General features: G+C 37.9%; 1 protein-coding gene and 1 pseudogene across 5 annotated transcripts in view; one reads left to right on the top strand and one right to left on the bottom strand.

Moving 5' to 3' along the window:
- Window positions 1–21,484, bottom strand: part of ZCCHC7 (zinc finger CCHC-type containing 7) — a 253,394-nt gene extending 231,910 nt beyond the window's left edge. The window contains exons 1-2 of one of the 5 annotated variants that reach the window (XM_049626560.1): window positions 21,386–21,484; window positions 15,683–16,313 (exon numbers count right to left, since the gene is read on the bottom strand). In XM_049626560.1, coding sequence (XP_049482517.1) covers window positions 15,683–16,292 — 610 coding nt within the window. In that variant the 5' untranslated portion in view covers window positions 16,293–16,313; window positions 21,386–21,484. Of the gene's footprint in view, window positions 1–15,682; window positions 16,314–16,554; window positions 16,867–18,080; window positions 18,177–20,916; window positions 21,008–21,381 lie in introns of those variants that run through there. The other 4 variants (XM_049626570.1, XM_049626597.1, XM_049626578.1 and 1 more) reach the window with 4 other exon arrangements.
- Window positions 21,485–25,118: 3,634 nt separating this feature from the next.
- LOC125919771 (60S ribosomal protein L12-like) lies at window positions 25,119–26,422 on the top strand (annotated as a pseudogene).
- Window positions 26,423–27,594: the final 1,172 nt, after the last annotated feature.

Genomic DNA, 27,594 nt, shown 5'->3' with positions numbered 1-27,594 from the left:
ATTAGGATACATTTTCTTCATAGTTTGAAACTCTCACAGATTTTAAAAGAAATTGCTGCTTGAGAGTCATATGATAGAAATCAAAATGTGAAGTATTAACTACCTAGAAAATCAGTTACATAAAACAAAAGTTCAATAATGTTACTTGTTTCTTGGTAATAACAAATTGTACCAATCAGTTTCATATTCTAGGAGCACTAAAATCCACAAGAAAACACTACAATTAGCAGACACCAAAAAAAGGCTTGCCCTCACCCCAATTCCCAAAGTACTTAACAGACATCCAGAAAGGGAATTCTAGATACCTCACTGCCATGGTGTATAATCAACTAAACAACAACAACAAAAAAAACCCTAAAATTATGCATATCAAAATTAATTGTTTTTTCATTCTATCAACATTAGAAAGTTCTTTTAGCCTATTAATAGTATATCACATCATTTTTCATGGTATATTAGGAAATTATTACAATTTTTAAATGCTAAAACAAACCTTTTAATTACTTTATAGGAGTTTGTTGATATAAAATTCAGCTAAATAATGCTACTGTATGATGCACCCTCAAAAAACTAATTAAAATAGAAGTAACTTTGACCACGCTAATTTGCTATTTTTAAAGTCTTCAGATATTAATGAAAAAATATTTTGAGGAGATGTTAGGACTAGAGATCTCTCTTTTCCCTTACAGCAGTAACAAATCACTCAATATTTAATTGCCACAGCACTTCTCCAAGGACTTAACATTCAGCAGCATAAAGTTGTTTCATTAAACAAAATACTTCACATTTGAAAAACAAGCATGTTTTGAAGGAACAGGCACTTTTAAGATCTAGTCAGGTTAAAAATGTGTGTTCCCAAGCAAATGTATATTCATACATCTATTTGAATGTATACATTACCATGGACAAGAAAAACTGAATGTAAGATAAATCACATATCAGAAGTAACTGATTTCCTATGAATATCTGTTGAATATACAGTAATTATTTAAATTAAAATTTTTAACAGCTACTTCCAGCTAATTAGTATTTCTAGTTATTTACTTAGTTCAACTACAACATTTTTATTCCAACAGTGGAACGATTGTAAATAGAAAATTTGGGGATTAATAATTTTCTATCAATTTCATACATAAAGCTAACATATCTTTTGAGTTTCTCAATGGCTCAAAAATTAAATTGCTACTGTTATTAAGAAAACAAAACCAAGAACAAAATTAGTTTTTCCCTGCTAGTCCCCATGGATCTAAGTCCACACAATAATTCTTCCCAATCTGCAAAACAAAACAAAACAAAACACAAATAGATGGGCTAAGGAAGAAAGATCAAAACAAAGAAACAAGTCAAAAACAAAACAAAACAAACCCTCTTTCCCTTTAGCAATCAACAAAATAACAAAAAAGAAAAAGTGGAAAAGTCCCCCAGAATATATGACCATGTAAGCATGGGCACTCTTGCAGAAAACCAAGTCTGCAACCCAAAGCCATGGGAAATTTAAATTAGAGCAAACGGCCACAATAGGCAAGGAAATCTGCAGAGATAAAAAGGGACTGCTGAGGTGGCAGGTACCCGACTAAAGATCTTTTGAGATTTCCAAACAAACTTTATTAGTTTTACTAATTTTAAAAAATAATAATTACATCCAAATTATATCATAAAGATTAAGTTTTTCCCCACTTAAATCAAAACACACGTTTGTGACAGATCTAAAGGAAAAGATTCTTATTGCTAAAATTGAGAATCAGCAAATCAAATATGCTTCACAACTCTATCCCTTCTAAATTTAAATAATGTTAAAGCAACTTAACGATTTAACAAAAGGAAGAAAAGTCAGTTAAGACCCTTCGCTGCTGATGGTACCTAAGTGGTGGCACAATCACACAAGCTCAACACAACTCCCCTTTGACAGCCCTGCAAAGAACTATATGCCAAAGTTAGTTTAACCAAACGAGCTTGAAAATCAGATGATCTGTGATACAACCGTCGCAGTTCATCAATTAAATACAATCATAAAAAAAATTTCCCGAACTACAACATCTCAAACAGAAGAATTAAGGGACTTCTACAACAACCAAAACAGTCATAGTATTAAGAACCAATACAAGTATTCCACAACTTAGGACCTGATGAATTTTTACCAGTAACTCACCTCTCCAGAAACATTTAGATTGAATACTATGCACCTTTTGAGGTAAGTACTTCATACACATAAAAACCAATCATACTAGATTAAAACAACACATTTACAGCAATACTTAAGCCACATTTATTCTCCCACAAAATTTATACCATTTTTAAAGCAAACCAAAAGAGCTGGAGTAGATAGAGGGGATGGAATGAAGAGCAAAATACTAATTATATAGGAGTGAGGTAATTTTTCAAGTACTTATTAGAATGCTGAAATTTTACTGGTAATTAAAATCTTCCTTAAAAGTGGAAAGTAATGCTATTTCTAAATAAAACCATTCACAAAAGCTCACTTTTGTTTAAATCAGACCATTTAACACTAATAAATGACTAGTACAATATAAAAAGTAACTTACAGGATCACTGGGGTTGCATTTTTTTTCTTTAAAACCTCCTTCATTCGGTTAAATTTATATGTCATTTCCCTCTGTGTCCTGAATTCTTCTCACCTGACTTTTCTAAGTATAATTTTTCCATTACTTTAACAAACTTATTAGCCATGACCAGTCTATTTCCTACATCTTTAGAATTTCTCATTAACTACAAATATGGACACAGTACTGAAAAGTATTCTAGAAATCTGGGCTTTTCCTCTTCTGTACAGGCACTATTGAGTGACAAAGCAAAACCAAATGTGACCTCAGTACTTCGAGGGAATTGCCAATAAAAACACTTTCAATAAATAGCTCTAAATAGCCATTCTTTCAACTTGAGGTAATTATAAGTTAACTATATATATAGACAAAAGTAGGAGTACAAATTATTTTCTCATTAAAGAATTATGCTGTCTTCCCTTAAAATGTATTTGCAAAAGATGAAAGTAACAGCAGATGCTCTCAAGTCCATGGTTAGCCAATTTTCAAAACTATGTCAAAAGCTGAAATTCTAAGGTAAAAATATCATAGAAATAAAAACTACACATTTAACAGACAAGATTCACTATTAAATAATCTATCACTACATTACATTTATATTTGAATCCAAATCTATATTACAACAATTATTTTTTTATCCCCATAATTACATCTATCCAGAGCTAATGCTATCAGAGCAAGATTCAAACGCTAAAAAACAAGTCAAAGCTATTCCTTTACATATTCTTAAGCATATTTGTATAATTTAAAAAGAAAAATGTGTCCTTCTACATGGTGCATGCTCAATTAAAGTATTTATTTCTTTATTACCAGTAGAATCAACAACAATCTGGCAAGTAACTCAAAATGCCAAAAACTTAACCATGACAATAATTTCTAACAAAACAAAGATAAAAAATGATTGAAAGGGTAAAATATTTTGGCTGAAAAACTTCCATTAGGTTAATACTTTACTTCATTAAGTGTTAACAACCAAGACTGTGTTGGCAAGAGATTAGTAAATTACTTTGAAATTAAATATAAATTTAGCAAAGTCTTAAAAACAAGATCTCCTACTTAGAGACATGAATTATCTGAATGGTCTTTATTCTTACAAGGGAAAAAAGAGTAAATGCTCTCCATTCTATACTTCTTTGAACGATGTTTTACAGTCTGATCACATGTAGTTAACGTCAAGTTTACTTTCTGACCATAAAAAAATTTACTGTCTATAAATTACACTTACTTCTTAGACAAGTGATCACTATATGCAACACATTACTTTTATAGCAAACAGCTACGTGAAAATTACATTTCAATACTCTTTACCCAGACATCAGGATTCAAGTTCCTATGACCTGCAGATAAGAATGAAAATGTTGCCTGCCCATCTAATTTTATGCTTCTCCATCCCCCCCCAAAAAATGTAAAACAGTGGATAATGAATAATATTTGAATGGCCACTAAACTTAGTCATTAGTTCAATAAATATATATGTTATTCTCCTATTAAGCAGTTTCCAATAAATTTAGTATATCTTATATGAAAATCAAATCAGTATCTAAAAGAAATGTCAAAAAAAGGGTAAAACTTTAATTTGCTTCCTAGGTACTTATCGCTGTTGAAAAGAAAAGCTACTGTAATGAATTTAGACTCAAAGTCATAAACTGACTTTGGAAGAATGCATACCTAAATTGCTGATCAAAAGGGAAATCACAGAAATTAGCAACATACAATATCAACATTCCAAAATGTTATTAAAATCCAACCCAAAGCTGCCTTAGCATTTCTGGAATTTCTAATGAGATTTTCAGTCCGCTGAACAATAGCCATAAAAGGCTTTCAAACTTCACTCCATTCACAAGTAAAGTTGAAATTGAACATTTTTATTTCTTCTCTCCCTATGACAACTTCACCATGGAACAGTGAATAACACAGCTCAAGTCATTATGCTAATTAGAAATTAAATAAAAAGATGCCCTTACAATAGTTAAGTGTAAGGTGACATGCTACAACTAGAGACACAGTTCAAAAGCAGCTTTACGAATTGTGTAGTTCAGGCTTACAAAAGCTGAAAACATCAGGGAGGGAGCTCCTTGACGCCCTCAGTCACTGAACTCTAGCATGTGGCCATTTTTCAATTATAAGGCAGAAATTAAACTATACATCGATGAGAAATATGACAAATGGCAACCCACCCTTATGCTCTAAAAGGTCTCTCAAGAAACTATTTATTGAAATTAAGCTGACTTGTTATCTGATAAACGCAAGAGGGGGGAGGGACACTACCTTAAAGATTTGAAGAGTATTGAAAGTAAAGTTTAATTTATGAATGTTCCTAAACGAACAGAATGTGTCCCTTCCCTATGTTAGAAGATAGTAAAGAACACAAGCTATGAGGAGCCAGTTTTATTTTAAGAAATGCTCTACCTTGAACAGCCCTGTATAAAATATATACTTTAAATAGCTGGTCATGTCCTTTGCTAACCTTACAGCACCTGGCCCATTTGAGAGAATTTTTCTACCTGCCATAAAGTTGCATAAAACATCCAATTTTTTTTGAAGGGAAAGGAGAAGATACACAAGTAATAAACAAGCAGAAAAGGTGGAACAAAATAATGACCAAAAAAAAATCTTCCAAAAGCATTCTGACACATACGAAGAACATATATGAAACACAAATACCCTTTCTCACTTAGGCTGAGACAGCTACTAAAAAGGCATGCTATTAAAATATTTAATCATACCAACCCAAATATTAAACCATTAATTTAGCATCTGGGGTACCATACAGTCTTAAGTTTCTATGAGGGTTTTCTGCTTCTATTCTTCCCCCTTGCATTTAACCTATCCTATCCATTCTTCAAGACCCAGCTCAAAAGGCTACTTTGCAATTCAGTCTTATACTTTGCCTCTACATGTAATTGTTTTTGATCTGTTACATGAATCTGGAAATGATTGTCTACTATGCTGGAGCATCTCTTGTATCTGTAGAAATGTATTTAACTCTGGTGTTCCAGTGAACTTTCCATATCATCAGGCATTTTACGGCTTCTCAAGGCAGAGACTACATAGCAATTCTTGAATCTCAACACCCAAATGGTACAGTAACTTGTACATTGTAAGTATCCAGTAGGTAACTACTGGACAAATTTTAAGATTTCAGATTTAGTTTAACTAAAATGTCACCAAATCAAATAAAATTTATTTAAGGAAAGTGCCATACTAGAGACATGTTCAAAAGCAACTTGGGTCCACAAAAAGTGGAGAACTTTGAATTCAAAATACCAAGTGGAAGCCATATGCCCATGCTTGCCACAGTGATCCTGTAGTTAGAAGAATTTTTTTCAAAATATTTTCCTATTACATTAATTTAGTCTATTCATTGTCTCACTTTAGCTTTATAACTTTAATGAAACAAAATCATTATTTTACCAATATTGAAATTAAGTTACCCAAAGTCACAACCAGTCAACTGAGGAGCTATAACAGATCTAATAACTACCACTAATTGAGGGCCTATAGGTCACCTCATTCAGAATTAAATTTTAGGGGCGCCTGGGTGGCGCAGTCGGTTAAATGTCCGACTTCAGCCAGGTCACGTTCTCGCGGTCCGTGAGTTCGAGCCCCGCGTCAGGCTCTGGGCTGATGGCTCGGAGCCTGGAGCCTGTTTCCGATTCTGTGTCTCCCTCTCTCTCTGCCCCTCCCCCGTTCATGCTCTGTCTCTCTCTGTCCCAAAAATAAATAAAAAATGTTGAAAAAAAAAATTTAAAAAAAAAATAAAAAAAAATTAAAAAAAAAAAAAAAAAAAAGAATTAAATTTTAAACTGGCACCCAAGGGATGAGTAGGTATCAGCCAGGCAAGGTAGAAAATGATCCAGATAGAAAAAAACAGCATTTGTACAGACCCAGATAAAATAAAATATGACTTATCCAGAAAACTGAAATTCAAATAGGTAACCCACTCTACTCAAATTTTAATTAGTTATCAAGTCTTGGTTGAGTGCTTAATAAATGCCAGGGATTCAGCAATTACCTCTAGATGAGTTCTTCATCCTCTGAAATGGTACCAAAACTTTTATGTGCATATTTTGGGGGAGTAAAGGGACCTGACACAAAAACGACTACAAGATTGGGGCACCTGGCTGGCTTAGTCAACAGAGCATGAGACTCTTGATCTCAGGTTCATGAGTTCGAGCCCCACATCGGGCTCTGTGCTGATAGCTTAGAGCCTGCAGCCTGCTTTGGATTCTGTGTCTCCCTCTCTCTCTGTCCCTCCCCTACTCATGCTCAGTCTCTCTTTCTCAAAATTAAAAAGTTTAAAAAAATAAATAAATTCAACTAAGATTTGCTAGATATCCACTATGTGGCAAATGTTGATAAAGAAACGATGTGTCAAGTTGTACATATTGAATGAGCTCTATATTAACATAAAATTCTCTAACATAACAATTACATACTAGGAACTAATACAGCTTCTTCAACTCTTAAAAATACTATATTCTTCATTCTTCAAAAGTTATTTCTTTTTAAAATCCGAATCTCGGGGCGCCTGGGTGGCTCAGTCGGTTAAGCGTCCGACTTCAGCTCAGGTCATGATCTCACGGTCCGTGAGTTCGAGCCCCGCGTCAGGCTCAGTGCTGACTGCTCAGAGCCTAGAGCCTGTTTCAGATTCTGTATCTCCCTCTCTCTCTGCCCCTCCCCTGTTCATGCTCTGTCTCTCTCTGCCTCAAAAATAAATAAACGTTAAAAAAAAAAAAATTGAAAAAAAAAAATCCGAATCTAATTTTTTGCTTAATCTTTCAAAATTACTAAATGAAAAACAAACATTAAGACCAGGAATAAATATAAAGCAAGCTTGTGAAAGTGCAACTAGATTGTTACACGTGTTTAAAATACATTTTAAGACTGCAAAAGTATTTCATTCATCAAATACTTTAAATCACCATTCATTCACTTCTAAAAAGTATGTTACATGCCTAATGTATCCAGCTCGGAGTAGTGCAGACAACCCAAAATAGTCCAGAGTCCTAGAAATGAGGACTATCTTTACATATACTGTACAATGGACTGATCTCCAGGCTATATTGCCAACGGGAGGAGGTAGGGGGAGGGTAAAGCAAATTGTGAATAGTATGCTAATGTTTAAGAAGGGGGAGAAAGATTTCAAAGACATACACATATTTGCTTACATTTTTTTTTTATATAAGGACATACCATCAATTTTCTCTGAATAATTACCCATAAGGGGAATGGCAAGAACAGGGTGAGGACTTGAATAGAAAGTAGAAGGTAGACTTCTCTGAATATATTTTACCTTGTCTTATTGACTTAAATCTGGATATTATAAACATCTTTATAATTATAAAACAAATTAAATTTATAAACAGCAAAACTAAAAATTAAACATATCCAAAGCAAAATAAGACAAATGAACCTATCCATGTATCTAGTTGATAACATAACCACAGGGAGAGAAACCGGAATTTAATCAAGAAACACAGGGACACAGGGGAGTATGTTAAACAATACCATAAAATTCAGACTACAGAAAATTCTACAGGACAACCAATACAACAAATAAGTTACAAGGGGAAAAAAAAAGAGAATAAAGAAATAAAAGCGGAATCTAGAAAGGACACTTAAGTTATCAGCCAATTATAATAAATGGATCTGATTCAAATAAATTGTAAGAAAAAAAATTAAGAGCCAGGAAAGGAAATCTGAATGCTGACTGGGTATTTAATAATAAAAGAATTACTGGTAATTTGTTTAGGTGTGATAATGATAAGATTATGTTTCTTAAGAAACTTTTCCTTTCAGAAATACATATTGAAAAATATTACATGAGCACCTGGGTGGCTCAGTCAGTTGAGTGTCCAACTTCAGCTCAGGTCACGATCTCATGGTTTGTGGGTTCAAGCCGTGCATGGGGCTCTGTGCTGACAGCTCAGAGCCTGGAGCCTGCTTCGGATTCTGTGTCTCCTTCTCTCTGCCCCTCCCCTACTCATGCTCTGTCTCTCTCTCTCTCTCAAAAAATAAATACTTAAAAAAAAAAGAAATATAGATACACATATATATGAATGAACAAAATGTGCTATGATGTGCTTCAGAATAATACAGGAGTATGCAGTTATAACTAAGAAAAGACTAGTCATAAGTTAGGCTATGAGACACTGAAATCATTGTAACATTCTATTTTTATATGCTTCAAATTTTCTATAATAAACAAAAAACTAACAAAAAGTTACTAATTACTCCCAGCGCTATTAATAACCCTTCTCTATGCAGGAAAATAAGTGGCTGATTACGCCTCTACAATTCCTATAGCACTTATTGTCTCTCCCCATCATCTGGCTATCTTACGTAATAATCCTTCCCAAACTTGACATCCTCTTCACAAATTAAGAAACATGCTAATTTCCCTTGGCGCATCTTTTCTTCAACCAGGAGCTCTACCTTTCTAATATATGAGAATTGCAAGTCACAGTACTGGAGATAATAAAAGAAAGAAAGTAAAGATTGAGAATTTCAAAAAGGAAAACAAATGATAGAACAGGCAGTTATATAAATCCTTAGGAAAAAGTAAAGAGTGAAGGAAATTAAGCCTATACCTTAGAAATAAACTCCTACATCCCTCAGTAAAAAGAGCAGGAAGCCAGATACAACAAGCACTGAAAGCCGATGATCTCGCATGAATTTATTATAAGCAAAGCCCTCATCATAAAACTGCATGTACTGAGGAAGGCTAGGCTGAGCACGTTACATAAGTGTTACATCCCTAAGGCCTCAATGGGACCTCAGGAAGCTAATCAAGAACTTCAAACCAGGGGCCCTGGCTGGCTCAGTAGAGACAGCATGTGACTCTTGATCTCAGAGTTGTGAGTTCAAGCCTCACGTTGGGTGCAGAGATTACTTAAAAATAAAATCTTAAATGGAAATGCAAGCTGGTACAGCCACTCTGGAAAACAGTATGGGGGTTCCTCAAAAAACTAAAAATAGAACTACCCTATGACCCAGCAATTGCACTGCTAGGTATTTATCCAAGGGATACAAGTGTGCTGTTTCGAAGGGACACATGCACCCCCATGTTTATAGCAGCACTATCAACAATAGCCAAAGTATGGAAAGAGCCCAAATGTCCATCGCTGGATGAATGGATAAAGAAGATGTGGTATGTATATACAATGGAGTACTACTCGGCAATCAAAAAGAATGAAATCTTGCCATTTGCGACTATGTGGATGGAACTGGAGGGTATTATGCTAAGTGAAATTTAGTCAGAGAAAGACTAAGATCATATGACTTCACTCATATGAGGACTTTAAGAGACAAAACAGATGAACATAAGGGAAGAGAAACAAAAATAATATAAAAACAGGGAGGGGGACAAAACAGAAGAGACTCATAAATATGGAGAACAAACTGAGGGTTGCTGGAGGCGTTGGGGGGGGGGGGGTGGGCTAAATGGGTAAGGGGCTTAAGGAATCTACTCCTGAAATTATTGTTGCACTATATGCTAACTAATTTGGATGCAAATTTTAAAAAATTAAATTTAAAAAATTAAACAATTTTTAAAAAGTGAAAAAAAGAGAAGGAAAAATAAAAAGAAAATCTTAAAAAAAAGTTTAAAAAAAAAAGAACTTCAAATCAGAAAATCAGAAACGCATCCAACATTCAGAGGAAGAACAGTAGGGGGAAAAAAGGCCTCCTAGTTGTGTATTATCTGCCTGATTGTGTGTTTTTAAATTTTTTATTAATGTTTATTTTTGAGAGAGACAAAGAGAGCACAAGTGGGGAAGGAGCAGAGAGAGAGGGAGACACATAATCAAAAGCAGGCTCCAAGCTCTGAGCTGTCAGCACAGAGCCCGAAATGGGGCTGCAAGATCATGACCTGAGCCGAAGTCACACACTTAACTGAGCCACCCAGGTGCCCCTGCCTGATTGTGTATTAAAGCAAAACAAATGTGTAAGTAAAACTGAAGTAGTGGGGGACAGTCTGAAGTTTCCATAGAGCAAGAATGGCACTGCACTCATTACTACAAATTTAACAATAGTAAATGGGAAATATGTATGTACTTACATATTCCTTCATTCATTCACTACCTCAAATTCACTAATTCTATTTTTATTAAGGTAGTTAAGTTTTCAACTAATCTACCATCAGGATTTTAAGAGACTTAACTCCCACTATTAAGGAGAGACTTCCATAAATTACTTAGCTTCTTAGTGTCAGCTTCTTTTTATAATACATGTATTACATAAATTTTGTCTCTTCAATGAAACACTAAGCCACTTAAAGCTAAAACTATGTCTTTTATCATCTTAAATCCCCTCTATGTATTCTACAGAGTAGATGCTCAATAAATATTTGGTCATTTAGCTATACAGAACTAATAAATACAGAACTAATATATATCCAAGAAGTACTCTAAATATTGTAAGGAGGCTTCTGAGTATGGAAAAGACCTGCCCTCAAGAGCCTGCAATCCCTTCTGTCATAGTGATATTTTAAATATGCCATAGTTTAGGGTACCTGAGTGGCTCAGTCGGTTAAGCATCCAACTTTGGCTCAGGTCATGATCTCACAGTTCATGGGTTTAAGCCCCAGATCAGGCTCTGTGCTGACAGCTCGGAGCCTGGAGCCTGCTTCAGATTCTGTGTCTCCCTCTCTCTCTGCCCCTCCCCCCACTCACGCTCTCTCTCAAAAATAAATAAACATTAAAAGTAAAATTAAACATGCCATAGTTTGGGGGTTTGGAGAGAAGGGGGAGCAGCACACCAAATAGCTACTGCTACTGTTTAATAATCATCATTTCAAAAGTATGCCAGAATTTCTACAAATTTCCACCAACATTTAATCTTCTCTCTAAAGACTATTATATAAACTGAACTCAGATCTATTCACAAACAGGATAATAATGATTAGAGAGTAACAACGCACTCAGATAAACATCACTGCAGAATATATTGTTTATTAACTGAAAAGAAATAGGATTACGGCATTAGCAGATCAAGGAAATAAAACAGGAGATATACATTTAAATATTTGTCAGAATTTATAAAAGTCAAGCAAGTTAATTTGCAGAATTGCAGAATTTGTTTCAATTTGGTTGGAACAAAAAACACATCCTAGGAGCAAAGGGATAAATTTCAATATGGATAAGAGGAATATATGCTGAATGAATGTCAAAGGGAATCAAGAAGTACAGTATTTGGAATTACTTGGGTCTTGTACCAAACATTAGTAATGCTACTAATGTTGCAGAAAAGGTGTTATAAATTTATACACATAAACACACTAAACTTTAAGAGAATACACACTTACAAGAATCAGTTTCTTTAAAACCTGTAAGTAGAAGAAAAGATACAAGAAAAACGTGATACCAAAAAAGCCATTCTAGAAAAACATAAGACAACATAAGTAAAAAGTATAAAAAACAAAATACTAGGAGAAAAAACTAAGAAATAACAGAGTAAACCAGCACATCACAACAGAAATACACAACATCACAAATCATTGTTAAAAGCAATGCAGTTAAGTGGAACCCTCACACAATGCAGGTGGGAGCGTATAATGGTGCAGCCACTGTGGAAAACAGTCTGGTGGTTCCTCAAAAGTAAACAGGAATCTCCGCTACTCTATTCTGAGGTATATGGCTAGAATAATACCCAAAATAGGTATTCAAATGATACTTATACATGAATGTTCACAGTAGCACTATTCATAATAGCCAAAAGGTGGAAACAACCCAAATGTCTATCTACCGATGAACGGATAAACAAAATGTGGTGTAACACCACAATGGAATATTACTCAGCCTTGAAAAGGAATGAAGTATGATACATGCTACAATATGTATAAACCTCTAAAACATTATGCTAAGTAAAAGAAGCCAGACACAAAAGTCACATATTAATTAGATGGTTCTATTTACATGAAATACCCAGAATAGGTAAATCCATAGACAGAAAGCAGATTAGTGGTTGCCAGGATCAGGGAGAGGAGGGAAGAAAGAGATCCATAATGTTCTAAAAATGTTTTGGAACTAGATAGACATGATGGTTCCATAACATTGTAAATATACTAAATGCCACTAAATTGAACACTTTAAAATAGTTAATTTTGTTATGTTAATTCCACAATTAATAATAAACACAAATGTCCCCTCCTCCAAAAATGCAGTAACAGCCATGCTTATCATCTGCTAATAACAGAAAACACTAAAATTGTTTGCCAGAGATCTCTTTAGATTCCTTCGTTTCTTCTCTCCTGTAAAACATACCTGACTAAATCTATCATTCCCTTTCTTCTAGAATCCTCACTTCCATATGGCTCACACTCCATATAGCTACCCTATACCCCCATTCTCACTACCCCTCATTAACCTCTTTCATTTTGTCCTGAAAAACCTTAGTTCTCAGGGCAAAATGAGAACTGCTAATCACTTCCCAGTTAACCTGCTCCTCTTTCTGTGGAAAAATAACCCTTTCAATTTATCAAACTTTTCAGTATGTTAAGTCTGAAATGACGATAAGATACCCAAATGGAAAAATCAGCAAGGTGGACAATCTGAGTTCAAGAAAAGTGGCTGATCATGATCAACACATTAGTGTTTGATGAAACCAGGTGCAATGTCAGGGTTGAAGAAAGAACAGGCTAAATGCTTTTGACCCATCGTACACCTAACCCTGGATCATTTGGTTTCCATAATCTTGCTCCAGGCTGCCAAGTATTACTGGAAAAAGTTATGAAATCCTTCAAAGTGAGTTCACTGCAAGTCCATATTGTTTCAATTTTAATTGAATACTACTTCTAAGTAATCCTGTTATTTGCTTATTGATTTATCAGCACAATGATTTTCCAACTATGAGCTTCAGACTCCCGGGGAGCTGCACAATTAGCTATCACAATGGATACCCAGAGGCATGCATTATATAAAGAAATATACACCTATATGTATTAACATTTTTCCAATGTGCAGATACTGGGGTTAATAAAACACAACGTCATGTGAGAAAGTACTAAAACAGCAGCTTTTTGCTAATACGCATTTTCTCAACTAACAAGCACTATAAACATAACTACAGTGATGTGGGGGGAGGGTTTCACAAACCGTTGTGAAGTTAAAAAGGTTGTCATCTTCAAAATACTGGGAACCACTGCCTAAGAGAATCTCCCACAGCACTTAAACATGCTTTCCGCACTCAAAGCTCCTAGGTACTCCCTGCCCACTTCCACTCCCAATTCTCCTTTCATTTTCTCAAGAAAATCAAACACATGCTCATATATCCCCTCATCTGCCATCCATCTGAATTTATTTTTTTTCACTACTTCTCTATTTGATACTTTAGAAGTTACTGGTGTGCCTCTTCCCTTTTAAGGCTAATTCAGACATACACACCTGATCCCATCTCTTCCTTGGTCCCTACTACCTCAATCTATCAAACAGGTTTAATCTCTCCTTCAAAAGTTTTTTCCCTTCTACCTAAAAACATTTTCAGATCTATCTTATTCTGATAAAACTTGATTCTACTACATGTTCTAGCTACTACTCTATTTCTTCCTTTTGCTGTCAACTTCTAAGGGCTGGCCTGTTATAGACTGAGCCAACTACCTATTTTTATAAATAAGATTTTGTTGGAATAGCCATCCTGTTTTTTTTAGGTATTGTGGCTGCTTTCCCACAAGGGCAAATTTAAGTAGTTAGGAAATCCTATGGCCTGGAAACCTACAGTTTGTCTCCTAAAAAAAAAAAAAAACAAAAAACAAAAAAACAAAAAAACCCTGGGTGGCTCAGTCAGTTGAGTGTCTGACTCTTGATTTCGGCTCAGGTCATGATCCCAGGGCTGTGGGACTGGGCCCCACATCAAGCTCTGCACTGAGCAAGAAAGAACCCTGTTTAAGATTCTCTCTCTGGGGCGCCTGGGTGGCGCAGTCGGTTAAGAGTCCGACTTCAGCCAGGTCACGATCTCACGGTCCGTGAGTTCGAGCCCCGCGTCAGGCTCTGGGCTGATGGCTCGGAGCCTGGAGCCTGTTTCCGATTCTGTGTCTCCCTCTCTCTCTGCCCCTCCCCCGTTCATGCTCTGTTTCTCTCTGTCCCAAAAATAAAATAAAAAAAAAAAAAACGTTGAAAAAAAAAATTTAAAAAAAAAAAAAAGATTCTCTCTCTCTCTCTCTCTCTTTCCCTCTGCCCCTTCTCGCCCACTTGTGCTCTCTCTTAAAAAATTTAAAAATAAAAATAAAAATAAATAAATAAATAAATTTTTAAAAAGGGGTCAAGTACTGGGGCTCCAAAGCATGATCTACATTCAATGCCATCATTTCCTCTGAGAACAAGTGGGTACTATTAAAGGTTTTGGAGCAAAGTAAAGTACCATGAGCAAAAGGGCCTTTCAAGACTCCTAGTTTAACAACAGTGTGCAGGGAAGATATAAAAGATCATTTAGGAAATCACTCACTGCAAGAGTCTAGCATTAGGCATACAGGGAGAGAAACAAAAGGGACTTTGTAAAGGAATAAGCATCAAGATTAGATGCAATATATGACAGAGAAGACAAAGCTCACACCAAAATTTCAATCTTTGGTGATGTGGTTTCTCCTATAATCTACTGTAGACTTACAGCTTTTCAGAGTCTATCTTAGTGACTGTAGAGTTCCTAAAATCTCAATACTAATTCCATATCCTCTGTGTATCAAGCATTCCCCATGCTTGCTACCTGGCTAATTCCTAGGTAAGCAAATCACTTAGGAAGAGGCAGTCCCAACAGAGTTGGCCAAATGAGAACACAGGACCAATGTCAGAGATGGATGGAGTACTCACCTGTGATACCAAGTAGAGAGAGAGGGGGACTAAGATTTCAGGTCCAGAACTGGCTCTAGCCAAACAGGAAGAAGCAGCTATGAATTTGCTTACAGTAGAAGCAGAGTGTCTTTGATATTCTGACATACTCTTTCTGATGTTCACACAGACCACTATTAGAGCAGCCACTGGTAAGAGTCTCATGAGAAACAAGCCAAAAAACAAGACTGAAAGGTGAGGAATTAAATGGAGCAGACCCTATTGGTCTTTTGTCTAGGAAAAGCAGTCTTCCTTATTAAAGATGGTACTACTTTTCAAAATGGCCAACATGATACTAACCTTCATTTACAGAGTTTTCACATCCCACAAGATTGAGAAGGATATCATCATCTTTATCATCAACTTCACATCCCAGCAGCATCCAGTTCTCCACGTTATCACTTTCTGAAATGGTGCTCTCTTCCTCTTCACTTGAACTGACCTCTATAATCATGACCTCTCGGATTGTACCCGATAGCTCTTCAGATTTAGGCTTCTCAATATTCCTCTTGCATTTCTTATCAGTCAACTTATTAGAATGAAAAGATGCAGGAGGACCTTGGGTTTTTTCTTTTGCTTGGACTCTAAAATTCTTTCTTTTGCATCTGTAAATACTATCTTCATCAGACAAAGTGATGACCTCTGACCCATCTGATAGCTGGATGACCTCACTATCCGAAAGGATAATTAAGTTCTTCTGATTTGGTTTACTAATGGATGATTCAGAATTCCCAGAGTTCTTCTCTTCATGTTCTTCCTCTTTAATGACATTATCAAGATGTTGGGCATAATGAACTTGGCTGTAGAGCTGAAATTCCACCTCACTATCAACACTCAGTTCACTAGAGGACTCTTCACGATAAAGGTCATCTTCGTATGCTTCTATAGTCTCATAACCACCAAACATCATGGAAAGTCAGTAATCTTGATGCTGTAAAAGAGAAAATCATACAAAGAATGTATTTTAAAAGCTCAGATCATGCCTGTTTAGTGCATAACAATATCACCTTAGAGCTAACTTCTGTGAAAGCCATCACTGTTCTCAGTGACATATTAAAATACCTTTTCCTCTTAGAGTACCTTTTTTTCAAGGATTTCCAAATCCTGTTATGACCTACTCTAACAATGCCCACCCCTCCCAAATGAAAATTACTACCAACAAATTGACTTACAGCTATTAGTGGAAACACAATATTTTGCAGGTGTGACAGAAAGAAAAAATAGGTTGACATCCACTGCTTCAGACACCAAACATTTTTTTCCCCTAAAATGTTAAAAATCACAAGAATGTTTTAAGTCATTCTCACTAGTCCGTCCATTTTTCATCTCTTCCCTGGTTCTGGCTCTTCCTCTCATCTTTTCAGATATGCATTCTCACATAGAAATATCACTTCAACTTTAATGAAAATCCACTACAGGAAACAATCATCATATTTACTGTTTTAGTGCAGATTTTTATTTTCTTTTTTTCTTTTTTATTTTTTTTAAATTTTTTTTTCAACGTTTTTTATTTATTTTTGGGACAGAGAGAGACAGAGCATGAACGGGGGAGGGGCAGAGAGAGAGGGAGACACAGAATCGGAAACAGGCTCCAGGCTCCGAGCCATCAGCCCAGAGCCTGACGCGGGGCTCGAACTCACAGACCGCGAGATCGTGACCTGGCTGAAGTCGGACGCTTAACCGACTGCGCCACCCAGGCGCCCCCAGATTTTTATTTTCAATCAAAAAATTAATCTCATGACCTTAACTTGACTAAAAGAATACATAAAAATACGTGATAAGCCATGGTTTACTTTTGTACTAGCAATAAAGATATGTATGAAACACACACTAAGGACCTAAAACTGAGGCAAACTCCTAGCTACAAGAGCACTTTATTTTCCTACTGTGGCATATTAAATCTTATTCACCTTCCACTCAGCTTAAACATCACTTTTCTGAGAAGCTTCCCTTGACCCACCAGACTAAATTAAGTGTCCCTTTTATAGGCTTCCATAGCACTTTACATTTCAAAACACTCACCACAGTTCTAATTACTAATTCAATGTAAATCTCCCACAAAAACAGACGACATAGCCCAGGAGAGCAGAAACTATATGCACTTTGTTAAACACTGGATCCCCAAAGCCAAGCAGAGTAACTGGTATTTGGCAGGACCTGCATGAATGTCTGTTGAATTAACGGATAAATAAATAAAAGAATAATATTATCTGGCATTTGCTCTTCAGTACTAATAAATCTAGTATGGGCCTAAAATATGGAAATTATGGTGGGACGAAGTTCAAAGTTGTCTCCAACTATTCCAACTATTCTCATATCAACCCAAAATCTACACAGATGTTTCAATGAGGTACTGATGGAACACTGATCCAAATGAGAGCTCTGGAAAAATAACTCAGGTTTTGTTCAAAAATCAGGGACAGCCTAAAGAACAATTACAATGAAAATTTACTCTTTCCACGTCCTTTTTAGCTATACAAATGCAATTCAGAAAGACCAGCTGTTTTTAGTTTACCAATTTTCAGCCCCAAATGTCAGTGTTCTGATGGTAGTTTTGGTAATATAACCAGCTGACTCCAAGAAGCAAATGAACAAAAGCCAAAAATGCACTCCTTACAATGGAGTTTTTCTGTTCACAGAAATAAAGAAACCGTGTCATACACTTTAAACTTACACAATGTTATATGTTCAGTTATACCTCAACAAAGCTGGGAGTAAAAATGATAACTTCTGAGTTAACAATACAGTATTGTATTCTTGAAATCTGCTAAGAGTAGATCTTAAAATGTTCTCACTGGTGGAAAAAAAAGGAAGACAGTATGTGAGGTGATGGCTGTGTTAATTAATCTCAATGTGGTAGTTATTTCATACAACAGATCATGATATCGTACACCTTAAACTTACACAATGCTATTTGTTAATTATACCTCAATAAAGGTGGGGGTGGGGGGAAGAAACCAACTTTTAAATGCCTTTTTCTTCTAAAAGTTACGATACACCTGTTCCATTCTTACACTGTCCTTCAGGTTGCTATGCTGTTGTCATACAAGTTAAATGTGGCTGTCTGAATAATAATGCTCATAGCATTTATCAGTTTATATTGAAATGTTAGCCTCAGAGCAATTCAAATAAAAGATGAATTCTTTCCTTTTTATTTAACAGGTAAATTAATTCTGAAAGAAGTCAAAGGAATTATGCTTCCTTCAAAATCCTCACTGGATCCATACTGATAAAACATAAATAACATAATTCCAGTGCAGCACAGAAAAAATTAAAAGAGCTAAATTACAGAGTTACAAATTTGTACTACTCTTGGAACCATCCCAAAGGAAAGGGATTAAGAAAAGAGCCACGGGCACACCTGTGAATGTATGCCAAAAATAAACTACAGAAATATAATAAAAACTGACTTCCTTGGGTCTAGGGGTTTATCTCTTTCCTTGAAATGTAGAAAAATGAATTTAACAATTTAGCCCCTATGGCCTTTAAGAGGATTTTGTATCTTCTGTACTTGAAAATTGTGCTCAGCATAACTTGCTCTGCTCTTTATGTAGCTTATGTATGCCAGGGTTAAGGTTTGCCCGAGGCTATTTTGGTTTATGTTTATGTACTACTTTAATCACATTCAAATGCATTTAATTTTTTTTAAGTATACACTCGCAGGACAAATATGAAATAAATAAATACACACACACATCTTGAACTAGAAGACTTTCTCAGCTTTTAATCATTATATACGATCTCAAGCATACTTAACTAGATAACATAAGGTCCCTATGAGAGCCACAAAATTTTAAACCTCAAAGAGACCTTCCTGATTATCTCACACAACCTCCTCAATTTACACATAAGGAAATTAAAGCCTAAAGAGATAAGGAAGCCTATCCGAGGTTATGCAGCTGATTAAGAACATAGGTGGGACAGATTCACATTTCCCTGACTCTTAGCCAAGTGTTCACTAAACTTTTTTTTTCACTTTTCCAAAATAATTTCAAAAAATTTTTTTAAAAAGGCTTCCTTCAAAGCTATATTTGCATTGGTTCTAACACCTAAGCTTATCTCAAAAATATCCATTTCACTTCCCAGTGGAGTATAAAAACTATGAAAGAGGTATTTTAATTGGAAGGAAAAGCATACATGTGAATTTATTATCACTTTACCATCCAAGAACCTTGCAAGTTGGTACTCAAGAGTACAGCAATCCCATGACCAAAGAAGATGGTTCTTAAAACCTAAAACACCCAGTTTGAGAATAAAATTTATTCATAAAATTAAAATGGTTTAACTAATAAAAAACAGGCATAGAGAATCACTGCAAAGACTCTCACCATTCAAAAGTGGGAGCAGTTTTCATTCACTAAAAATTTTTAAGCTACACAACTTAAGGCTTATTTTAAGCTTTTATATTTTACTATAGTATTTTTGAGGCCAATACTTTTCTGCTCTAACAGTCTACCAGCTGGTCATTCCAGACCTTTTGCTCTTATTTCCTTTCAAAGAACTTTTAGCCTAAATGTTTCTTCTTGATGACATAGGTATCCACTTCAACATTCAAATCACAGATTACTCTTAAGTCCAATGTTCACTGGAAAGTGATTAATAGACATAGTTGATTTTCAACTTAAAATTTCTGACATACTCTATTATATTTATATACTCTGCTAGCTATCCTGACAGTGACAGATTTGAAACACTATTAAGTTAAGTCTAGAATGAAAATCTCTACCTATTCTTCAAATACAATTTTCACTCTGAAGCAAATCTGACTAGGGTAGAGAATTCAAATATGTGAAACGACACTCACCAAAAAAAAAAAAAAAAAGAGAGACAATACAAGATATTGGTGGGAGAAAGTTATGCTAAATTTATTCAGACAAGTCTAGCTGTTCTTGGTATACATAGTCTTTTTATGATAACTAATCCTATCTCAAAACACTTCCTTCACCTTTCTCTCAAACCTTCTTCCTTTTACTACACAGCACCTTACTCTTGTAGCCACTTTATAATCCTCACTTCCAGGTCTTCCTCAGTTCATCCCCTACCCTCAGATTCTGGAAAGCAACAATACTGAACTGTCCCCCAAAGGTAATCCTGTCTGAAATATACACACAGCCCATTTCAGAGTCTTTGTATGTTACAGCAAAAGTATTCGAAACACAAAGTCAAGAGCTTTGGAATGGACAGTCACTAACTTGCACGCTCTCATTTTATGTATACAGAAACGGGCTCTCTGAGAAGCTTATTGATTCATTGAGCCTAAAGATCTCCTCACTGGACCCTGTAATGTGAAACGGGGGTAAATTCAGCCTAAACATGAGATTCCTAGAGTCACCAGCGATTCAGTGGTGGAGCCACGACTAGAACCGAGGCCTGCTGATTCCCAGCCAGTTCTCCCACTGCACCTGCAGCTTTTAAAGTTGGAAGTTAACTGCGGGCTCACAGGACGTGAGGGATATAGCAAATCTTGGTGCACACAGTCCAAATCCCCCTGTTTTACATAGGACAAGTAGCACAATCCCCTAAAATTTTCTGACCCCACAGTTGTAGCTGTTGCTTCTGACAGCAGAGGCTGGAGTTGGGCTATTCGGTCCCCCACAGGCCGGGCTCCCTCAGTGAGGCAGGACCTCCGCGTTTAACTGACTGACCGGCTTCCCTAAAAAAAAAAAAAAAAAAAAAAAAAAAACGGGACCTGGGGGAGGATAAAAGGCATGGGGTAGAAACGCCACCCCCACCAAGGCCATGGGTGCCCGGGGTTTTTTGAACCACGACCTCGCCCCTGGCCAAGTAGGGAGAAGCGAACACCCCAGCCGGTCAGCCGAGCCGCAAGAGGCAGAACACGACTGAGGGGCCACGAGCTGCACCCTGCCACGAGTAGGGACAGACGGGGGGCGCGGAGGCCGGGGAGGGGACACGAGCTAGTTCCACAGCCCTGCGAGAGAGGCGGAGGGCGGGCAGGGGTCCCCCGGCCGCGGGCGGCTGGGGGTCCGTCACACACATACTCACTGCCGCGGCTGCGACCAGGAAGCACCAACCAGGAACCAAAGCGCGTAGAGGGATGGGGAGGGGCGAGGACAAATGAGGTAAGGAAACCGCGTCCGCGCGGACCCGGGAGGAGGGAAGGCACTTCCGGGGAAAACACAGCTCCCGGGAGTTGTCTTCCGTCCCCGCCTACCCGGCGAGCCCTCTGTGCGCATGCGTAATAACTGTTAACCCTTTCATTTCCCTGCTGATAATCTGTCGAGTTGCCTTCCTTGCTTTGCCCCTTCCCCTTCGTGACTTCTTTCAAAGATACCTAGGCTACATCTATAATGGGGTAACACTTGGCTTTAAAGACTTGCACGCAGGGGATGCTACTTAGTAGGCAAAGTCAGGGAAGACCTCTCACCCTTTCTGTGCCGGCGAGGAAAACTACATCTCCCATGATGCTCCTGGGCGGGTTTCCGGACGGGCTCCGCCTCCTGCTGTCTCGACCTCCGGGGAATCCTCTTTGTGCCACGTGGCGTGGGAGGTGAGCTGAGACCCAAGTGGGTTAGGGTAGGGAGGACGGGTTCTAGAGGCCGGTTCCCCAGCGTACAGCGGGACCTCGACGAAAGAGAACCTTCTTTGAAAGAGTCTGGCCTTAACGCTAGGTGATCTTAGGCAGGTCCCTTCCACCTCTAGTTTGAAGTTGAATTTAGTTAGTATTGGGATGATTCTGGCTCTCTCTTTCCTAGAATTCGAGGCAACAGATTTAACTCTTTGTGAGTCTTGAAGACATGCCTTTTTTTTTTTTTTTTTTTTTTTTTTTTTTTTTTTTTTTTTTTTTTTAGCTCTACGCTCAATGTTGGTCTTCAACTCAAGAGTCAACATCTCTACTGACTGAGCCGGCCAGGCGCTCATGAAGAGCTGCATTCTTGATAAAGATTGAAGTTAATACTCGTCCTTTGGAAGCCTTCAGAGGCTACAAGATTGTGTTAGAAGCCTCTGTCTTCTGTTCCTCTTCTCACACCTTATTTTAATACTTAGCAATAATAAACCCATCTGTACAACTTTACACAATGGCAAAGCACTGTATAGGTTGGTCCTGGGCAACAGTCCTGAAAGATAAGCTTGACATTGGTACTTCTTCCCAACATTTTTTGAGCATCTGTTAAGAAGCAGTGTTAGCAACTGTGGATGTAGTGGTAAAAAAAATAAAATAAAATAAAATAAAATAAAATAAAATAAAATAAAATAAAATAAAAATTTAAGTCTCTGGTCTCCTAGAGCTGAGTCTAGCTGGGAAAACAATACAATTTGGGTGTAGTCTAAGAGTGTGATCAGGAAAATAATTAGAAATTAAATTAACATGGTAAATGCTAGGAAGAAGGACAGGTTATAATGAAAAGGTAAACTTGGAGGAACCATTTTGCAGAGCAGGAAAAAGGCTTAGAAGTGGATCACAGAGATTACTAAATTGTTTAGGTAATGTGTATGGTGTAGAGAAGTTATCTCTAAAAAAATAAAGTGTTAAGCTTTTGTCAAGTGCCAGGCTTATCTATAAGTGTATTACGTATAAACCCTTTTAAAAGAATGTTTAATGTTTATTTTTGAGAGAAAGAGAGACAGAGCTCAAGCAGGGGAGGGGCAGAGAGAGAGGGAGGCAGAATCTGAAGCAGGCTTGGGCTCAGCTGTCAGCACAGAGCCCAAGGTGGGGCTAGAACCCACAAACTGGGAGATCATGACCTAAGCTGAAGTCGAAGGCTTAACTGACAGCCACCCAGGCGTCCCTAAACCCTTTTAAATTTTAAGAGCTTTTTTTTAAGTTTTGATTTTTTTATTTTGAGAGAGAGAGAGCATGAGTGAGCATGCGAGTGGGGGAAGAGCAGAGAGAGAATCCATAGCAAAGAATCCCCAGTACACCGTTTTAAATTCTAACAACATTTTGGGATGCTTGGGTGGCTCAGTCAGTTAAGCATCCCACTTTTGACTTCAGCTCAGGTCATGATCTCACAGTTCCTGAGATCAAGCCCTGTATAGGGCTCTGCACTGACATCAAGGAGCCTGCTTGGGATTCTCTCCCTCTCTCTGCCTCTCTCCTACTTGCATGCACTCTCTCTCTCTCTCAAAATAAATAACCATCTAATTAAAAAGTTATAAATAAGTTTTAACAACCTTTTGAGGTTGATTTTTATTTTTATTTTAAGTAATCGGTACACCCAATGTGGGGCTCAAACTCACAACCCAAAGATCAAGCTTTGCACACTCTACCAACTGAGCAAGCCAGGCTTCCCTTGAGGTTGATTCTTCATTCCCATTTCACAAAAAAGGAAACATTCAGAGAGGTTAAGCAACTTGCCCAGGGCCACAAGGTTAGGAAATGCACTGAGTGACCATGCCCAATCCTACTATTACTCAAGCATTCAACAAAGATTTACTACTTACCATTAGTCAAAATGCTTTAGATACTCCTTTTAGGTTATTTCATAAAACCTGTAGTCCTCTGGATGGCACTTCATGAACTGACATCTGCCTCCCTGTTGACCACCATGCTAAATCCTGAGCAGTCACCAGAAGACACTATGCTCTCCTATACCTGTGCCTTTGCAAAAGGCATTCCCAGTGCCTATAAAGTCCTTGTCTTTGTCTTTTAAATACACCCCTACCATACCCTACTGCACTCAAGCCCTGGGTCTTCAGGAAGAAGACCAGCCAGACAGAATAGGCATTCCTTCCCTTAGGCTTCCCTACAATTTGGACAAATCTCCATCAAGTCAATTATACTGTGTTTGCCTTACAGTTGTCTCCCAGCTGGATTGTGGACTCTCTCAAGGCAGAAGCTTTGACATTTTATCTTTGTATCTTCACAAGCTAACATGGTACTTAGCAGACCCCAAGCACTCATTAAAGGTGTTAAAGAAATGAAGGCAAACTAAGAACTAGATGTGGATTCACCAGCTGTCAGATCAGTGGGGAAACCATGTCATGTCCCCAGATAAGTGGGATGCAGTGTAGTGCTCTATGACATTAAGACGGGCATAAAGAGCTGCAGGGGTCCCAAGGATACAGAGATCTGTAGATGAGGAGAGTAGTGTATATATATACACTTTTGCCTTGACATGGTGAGTTCTCATTTAGATGGCTTTTAGAAACTGAGAGATCTGGTCTCCTATTACAGTAATGGGAAAACTGAAGCCAAGAAAGGAAGAGACATGCCAAGAGTCACCTAGCAACCTAGCAGAGGCAGAGCTGTGTCTATAGTCTGGGTCTCTGAGTCTCTCCCCAAATCACACACACAGTAGTTCTGTTTCCACCTCCTGCAGTCTCTAGTCCACACTTCTTGAAATCATGGGTAGCAATATGCAAAATACCCTGAAGTCTCTCTTACAGAGAATGTTCTAGAGAGCCCACTTATTTGAGGAAGGAAGCACCTGTTTTCCCCCCAAGACGGTGGCAGTACTACATCAACACTGAGCAGCTGAATTGGGACGAGGGTCCAGGACAAAGCAGAAATCTGCTGCAGAGAGCAGACAAGATGGGGGATGTACTATAGCAGGGTCCGGGTGAGTGTCGCATATTACTGTCTTTACTCTTCCATTGTAGAGGGAGGAGCTGCCTTTTTTCTTTGGTTCCAGTTTATCAGTAATATCTAGTACCCCTGAGAACTAACTAATCATTTTGACCACTCACTTAACAGTTGCTTTTGTACTTATTATTATTCATTCACTGAGAGCCTACTATGTAAGAGGACCTTGCTTGTCACTCCAAATATATTATCCTCTCTCCCATTCTCGAAATGACTCTGTGAGGGAGGTGTTAGCCCATTTCACTGGTATGGAAATTGCAACTTGGTAAGGTCAGGTGACTTACTGTAAATCATACAGCTGGGGTTCAAACCTAAGTCTTGTCTGAATCCAAAACGATGTTCTTTTCTATGCCCAAAGCTGCCTTTTAGAACTAAACTCTTTGAGGCGGAGACTATGATGACCTACCTCTATCTCTACACCCAGCACCTAGCCCAAGGCCAAGCACTCGGTAGGCTCACAAAGAACACTTGTGGAATAAGTGGATTTAGTATGGAGTGTCCGCTAAATGAAGGCCTGCGTGCAGTATGAACGATGTTGTGGGACAGCAGCAGAGGGAGCAGCTGGGCGTTTAGAAGTGGAGAAAGCCTCCCTCTGCAGAGGGGGACGCCAAATAAGTGGTCAGTAAGAAAAAAAAACATCAATCCAGCATTCTAACGGCAAAGAATCCTAACAGGCAATTCACAAAAGAAATCCAAACAGCCATGAACAATGATAAGAGGTGTTCAGCATCACTAATAATCAGAAAAATGCAAACAATCTCATACACAGTGGATGAGAATACAAATTGGAAAAGCCTTTGAGGAAGCTATCTGAAGTATCAAAATTATAAATTAGCTATGTCCTTAGGTGTATGTACAAAGATTGTGATAAGAAAAATGGGAACGGCATAAATATTCATTAATGAGGAATAAAATACTTTGTGGCTTTTGGCTCAGAGGAGGCCATCCCGATTCTGGGTTATCAGACACCAGCCACCTCTATCATGCCACCTAAGTTCAACCCCCACAAGATCAAAGTCATTTATATACCTGAGGTGCACCAGTGGGGAAGTTGATACCACATCTGCATTGGCTCCAAAAATCGGCCCCTGGGTCTATCTCCAAAAAAGACTGGTGATGACATCATCAAGGCAACCAGTGACTGCAAGGGTCTGAGGATTACAGTGAAACTGACCATTCAGAACGAACAGACCCAGATTGAAGTGGTATCTTCTGCCTCTGCCCTGATCATCAGAGCCCTCAAGAAACTGCCAAGAAACAGAAAGAAGCAGAAACACATTAAGGACAGTGAAAATACCACTTTTGATGAGATTGTAAACATTGCCCAATAGATGTGGCACAGATCTTTAGCCAGAGAATTCTCTGGAACTATTGAAGAGATCCTGGGGACTGACCAATCCATAGGCTGCAATGTTGGTGGCCGCCACCCTCATGACGTCACAGATGACATCACTAGTAGTGCAGTGGAATGCCCAGCTAGTTAAGAACTACAAAGGAAAATATATCTTTTTTTTATTTTTTTAAACGTTTATCTACTTTTGAGACATAGAGAGACAGAGCATGAACAGGGGAGGGTCAGAGAGAGAGGGAGACACAGAATCCGAAACAGACTCCAGGCTCTGAGCTGTCAGCACAGAGACCTGATGCGGGGCTCAAACTCACAGACCGAGAGATCATGACCTGAGCCGAAGTCGGATGCCCAACCGACTGAGCCACCCAGGCGCCCCACAAAGGAAAATATTTCAAAGGATCATTTGACAACCAAAAAGAAATCGAAAAATGAGGAATAAAATAAACAAGGACACATTGAGGGGTGCCTGAGTGGCTCAGTCGGTTAAGCGTCTGACTTCAGCTCAGGTCATGATCTCACGGTTCACAAGTTCGAACCCTGTGACAGGCTCTGTGCTGACAGCTCAGAGCCTGGAGCCTGCTTCAGATTCTGTGTCTCCCTCTCTCTCTGCCCCTCCCCTACTCATGCTCTGTCTCTCATTTCTCAAAAATAAATAAAACATTTAAAAAAATTTTTTTAAGAATGGGTCAGAATTTGCTAGATAGAGAAGGCAGGGGAATCTTCTGGCAAAGGAACAAGATAAGGGGAGGAAACTGACAGATGTGAGTCTCCTGCACTGAGAAACAACCAGTGGCTCTGAGTGTCCAGGACACATCATGAGGCAGGGAGAAAGGGAGACAGAGGTGAGTAAGCAGGACCCACAAATGGACACATTTCCATGCCACCTAATGAGCTTTCTTTCTACCCAGCCTCATGCCCTGCAAAAAATACCTTGAGTACTTTGGCTGCTCATTTCATTGGTGATTTCTCTTCCTACCCTAAAAAAAGAAACCCTAGAATAATGACTGAAGGGGACACCTAGTACAATGCCCTCATTTTGCAGGAGGGAAAACTAACGCTTGGAAAAAAAAGAAACTTGCAGGTTCCCAGCAAAAGTTTGTGTTAACAGTGGCTTCCAGTTCACAATCCAGCATTCTTTCTGTTGCACCGAAGTCTGAAAGGTTGAGGCAGAAACAGAGGCTGGCAAGTGAAATGAGTGAATGTTGCCCTTTAAAGTTTGGATGTTTCGCATTTGCCACAAATACAAACTTAATGTCTGTATAATTTTAAAATGTAATTATAGAAACTGTTATCACTTAAAGCCCATGCCTTGCAACT

The sequence above is a fragment of the Panthera uncia genome, chromosome D4 (genome assembly GCF_023721935.1).
Source record: "Panthera uncia isolate 11264 chromosome D4, Puncia_PCG_1.0, whole genome shotgun sequence".
In the NCBI taxonomy this organism is placed as follows: Eukaryota; Metazoa; Chordata; class Mammalia; order Carnivora; family Felidae; genus Panthera; species Panthera uncia.
This window is presented reverse-complemented; position numbering and strand designations above follow the sequence as displayed.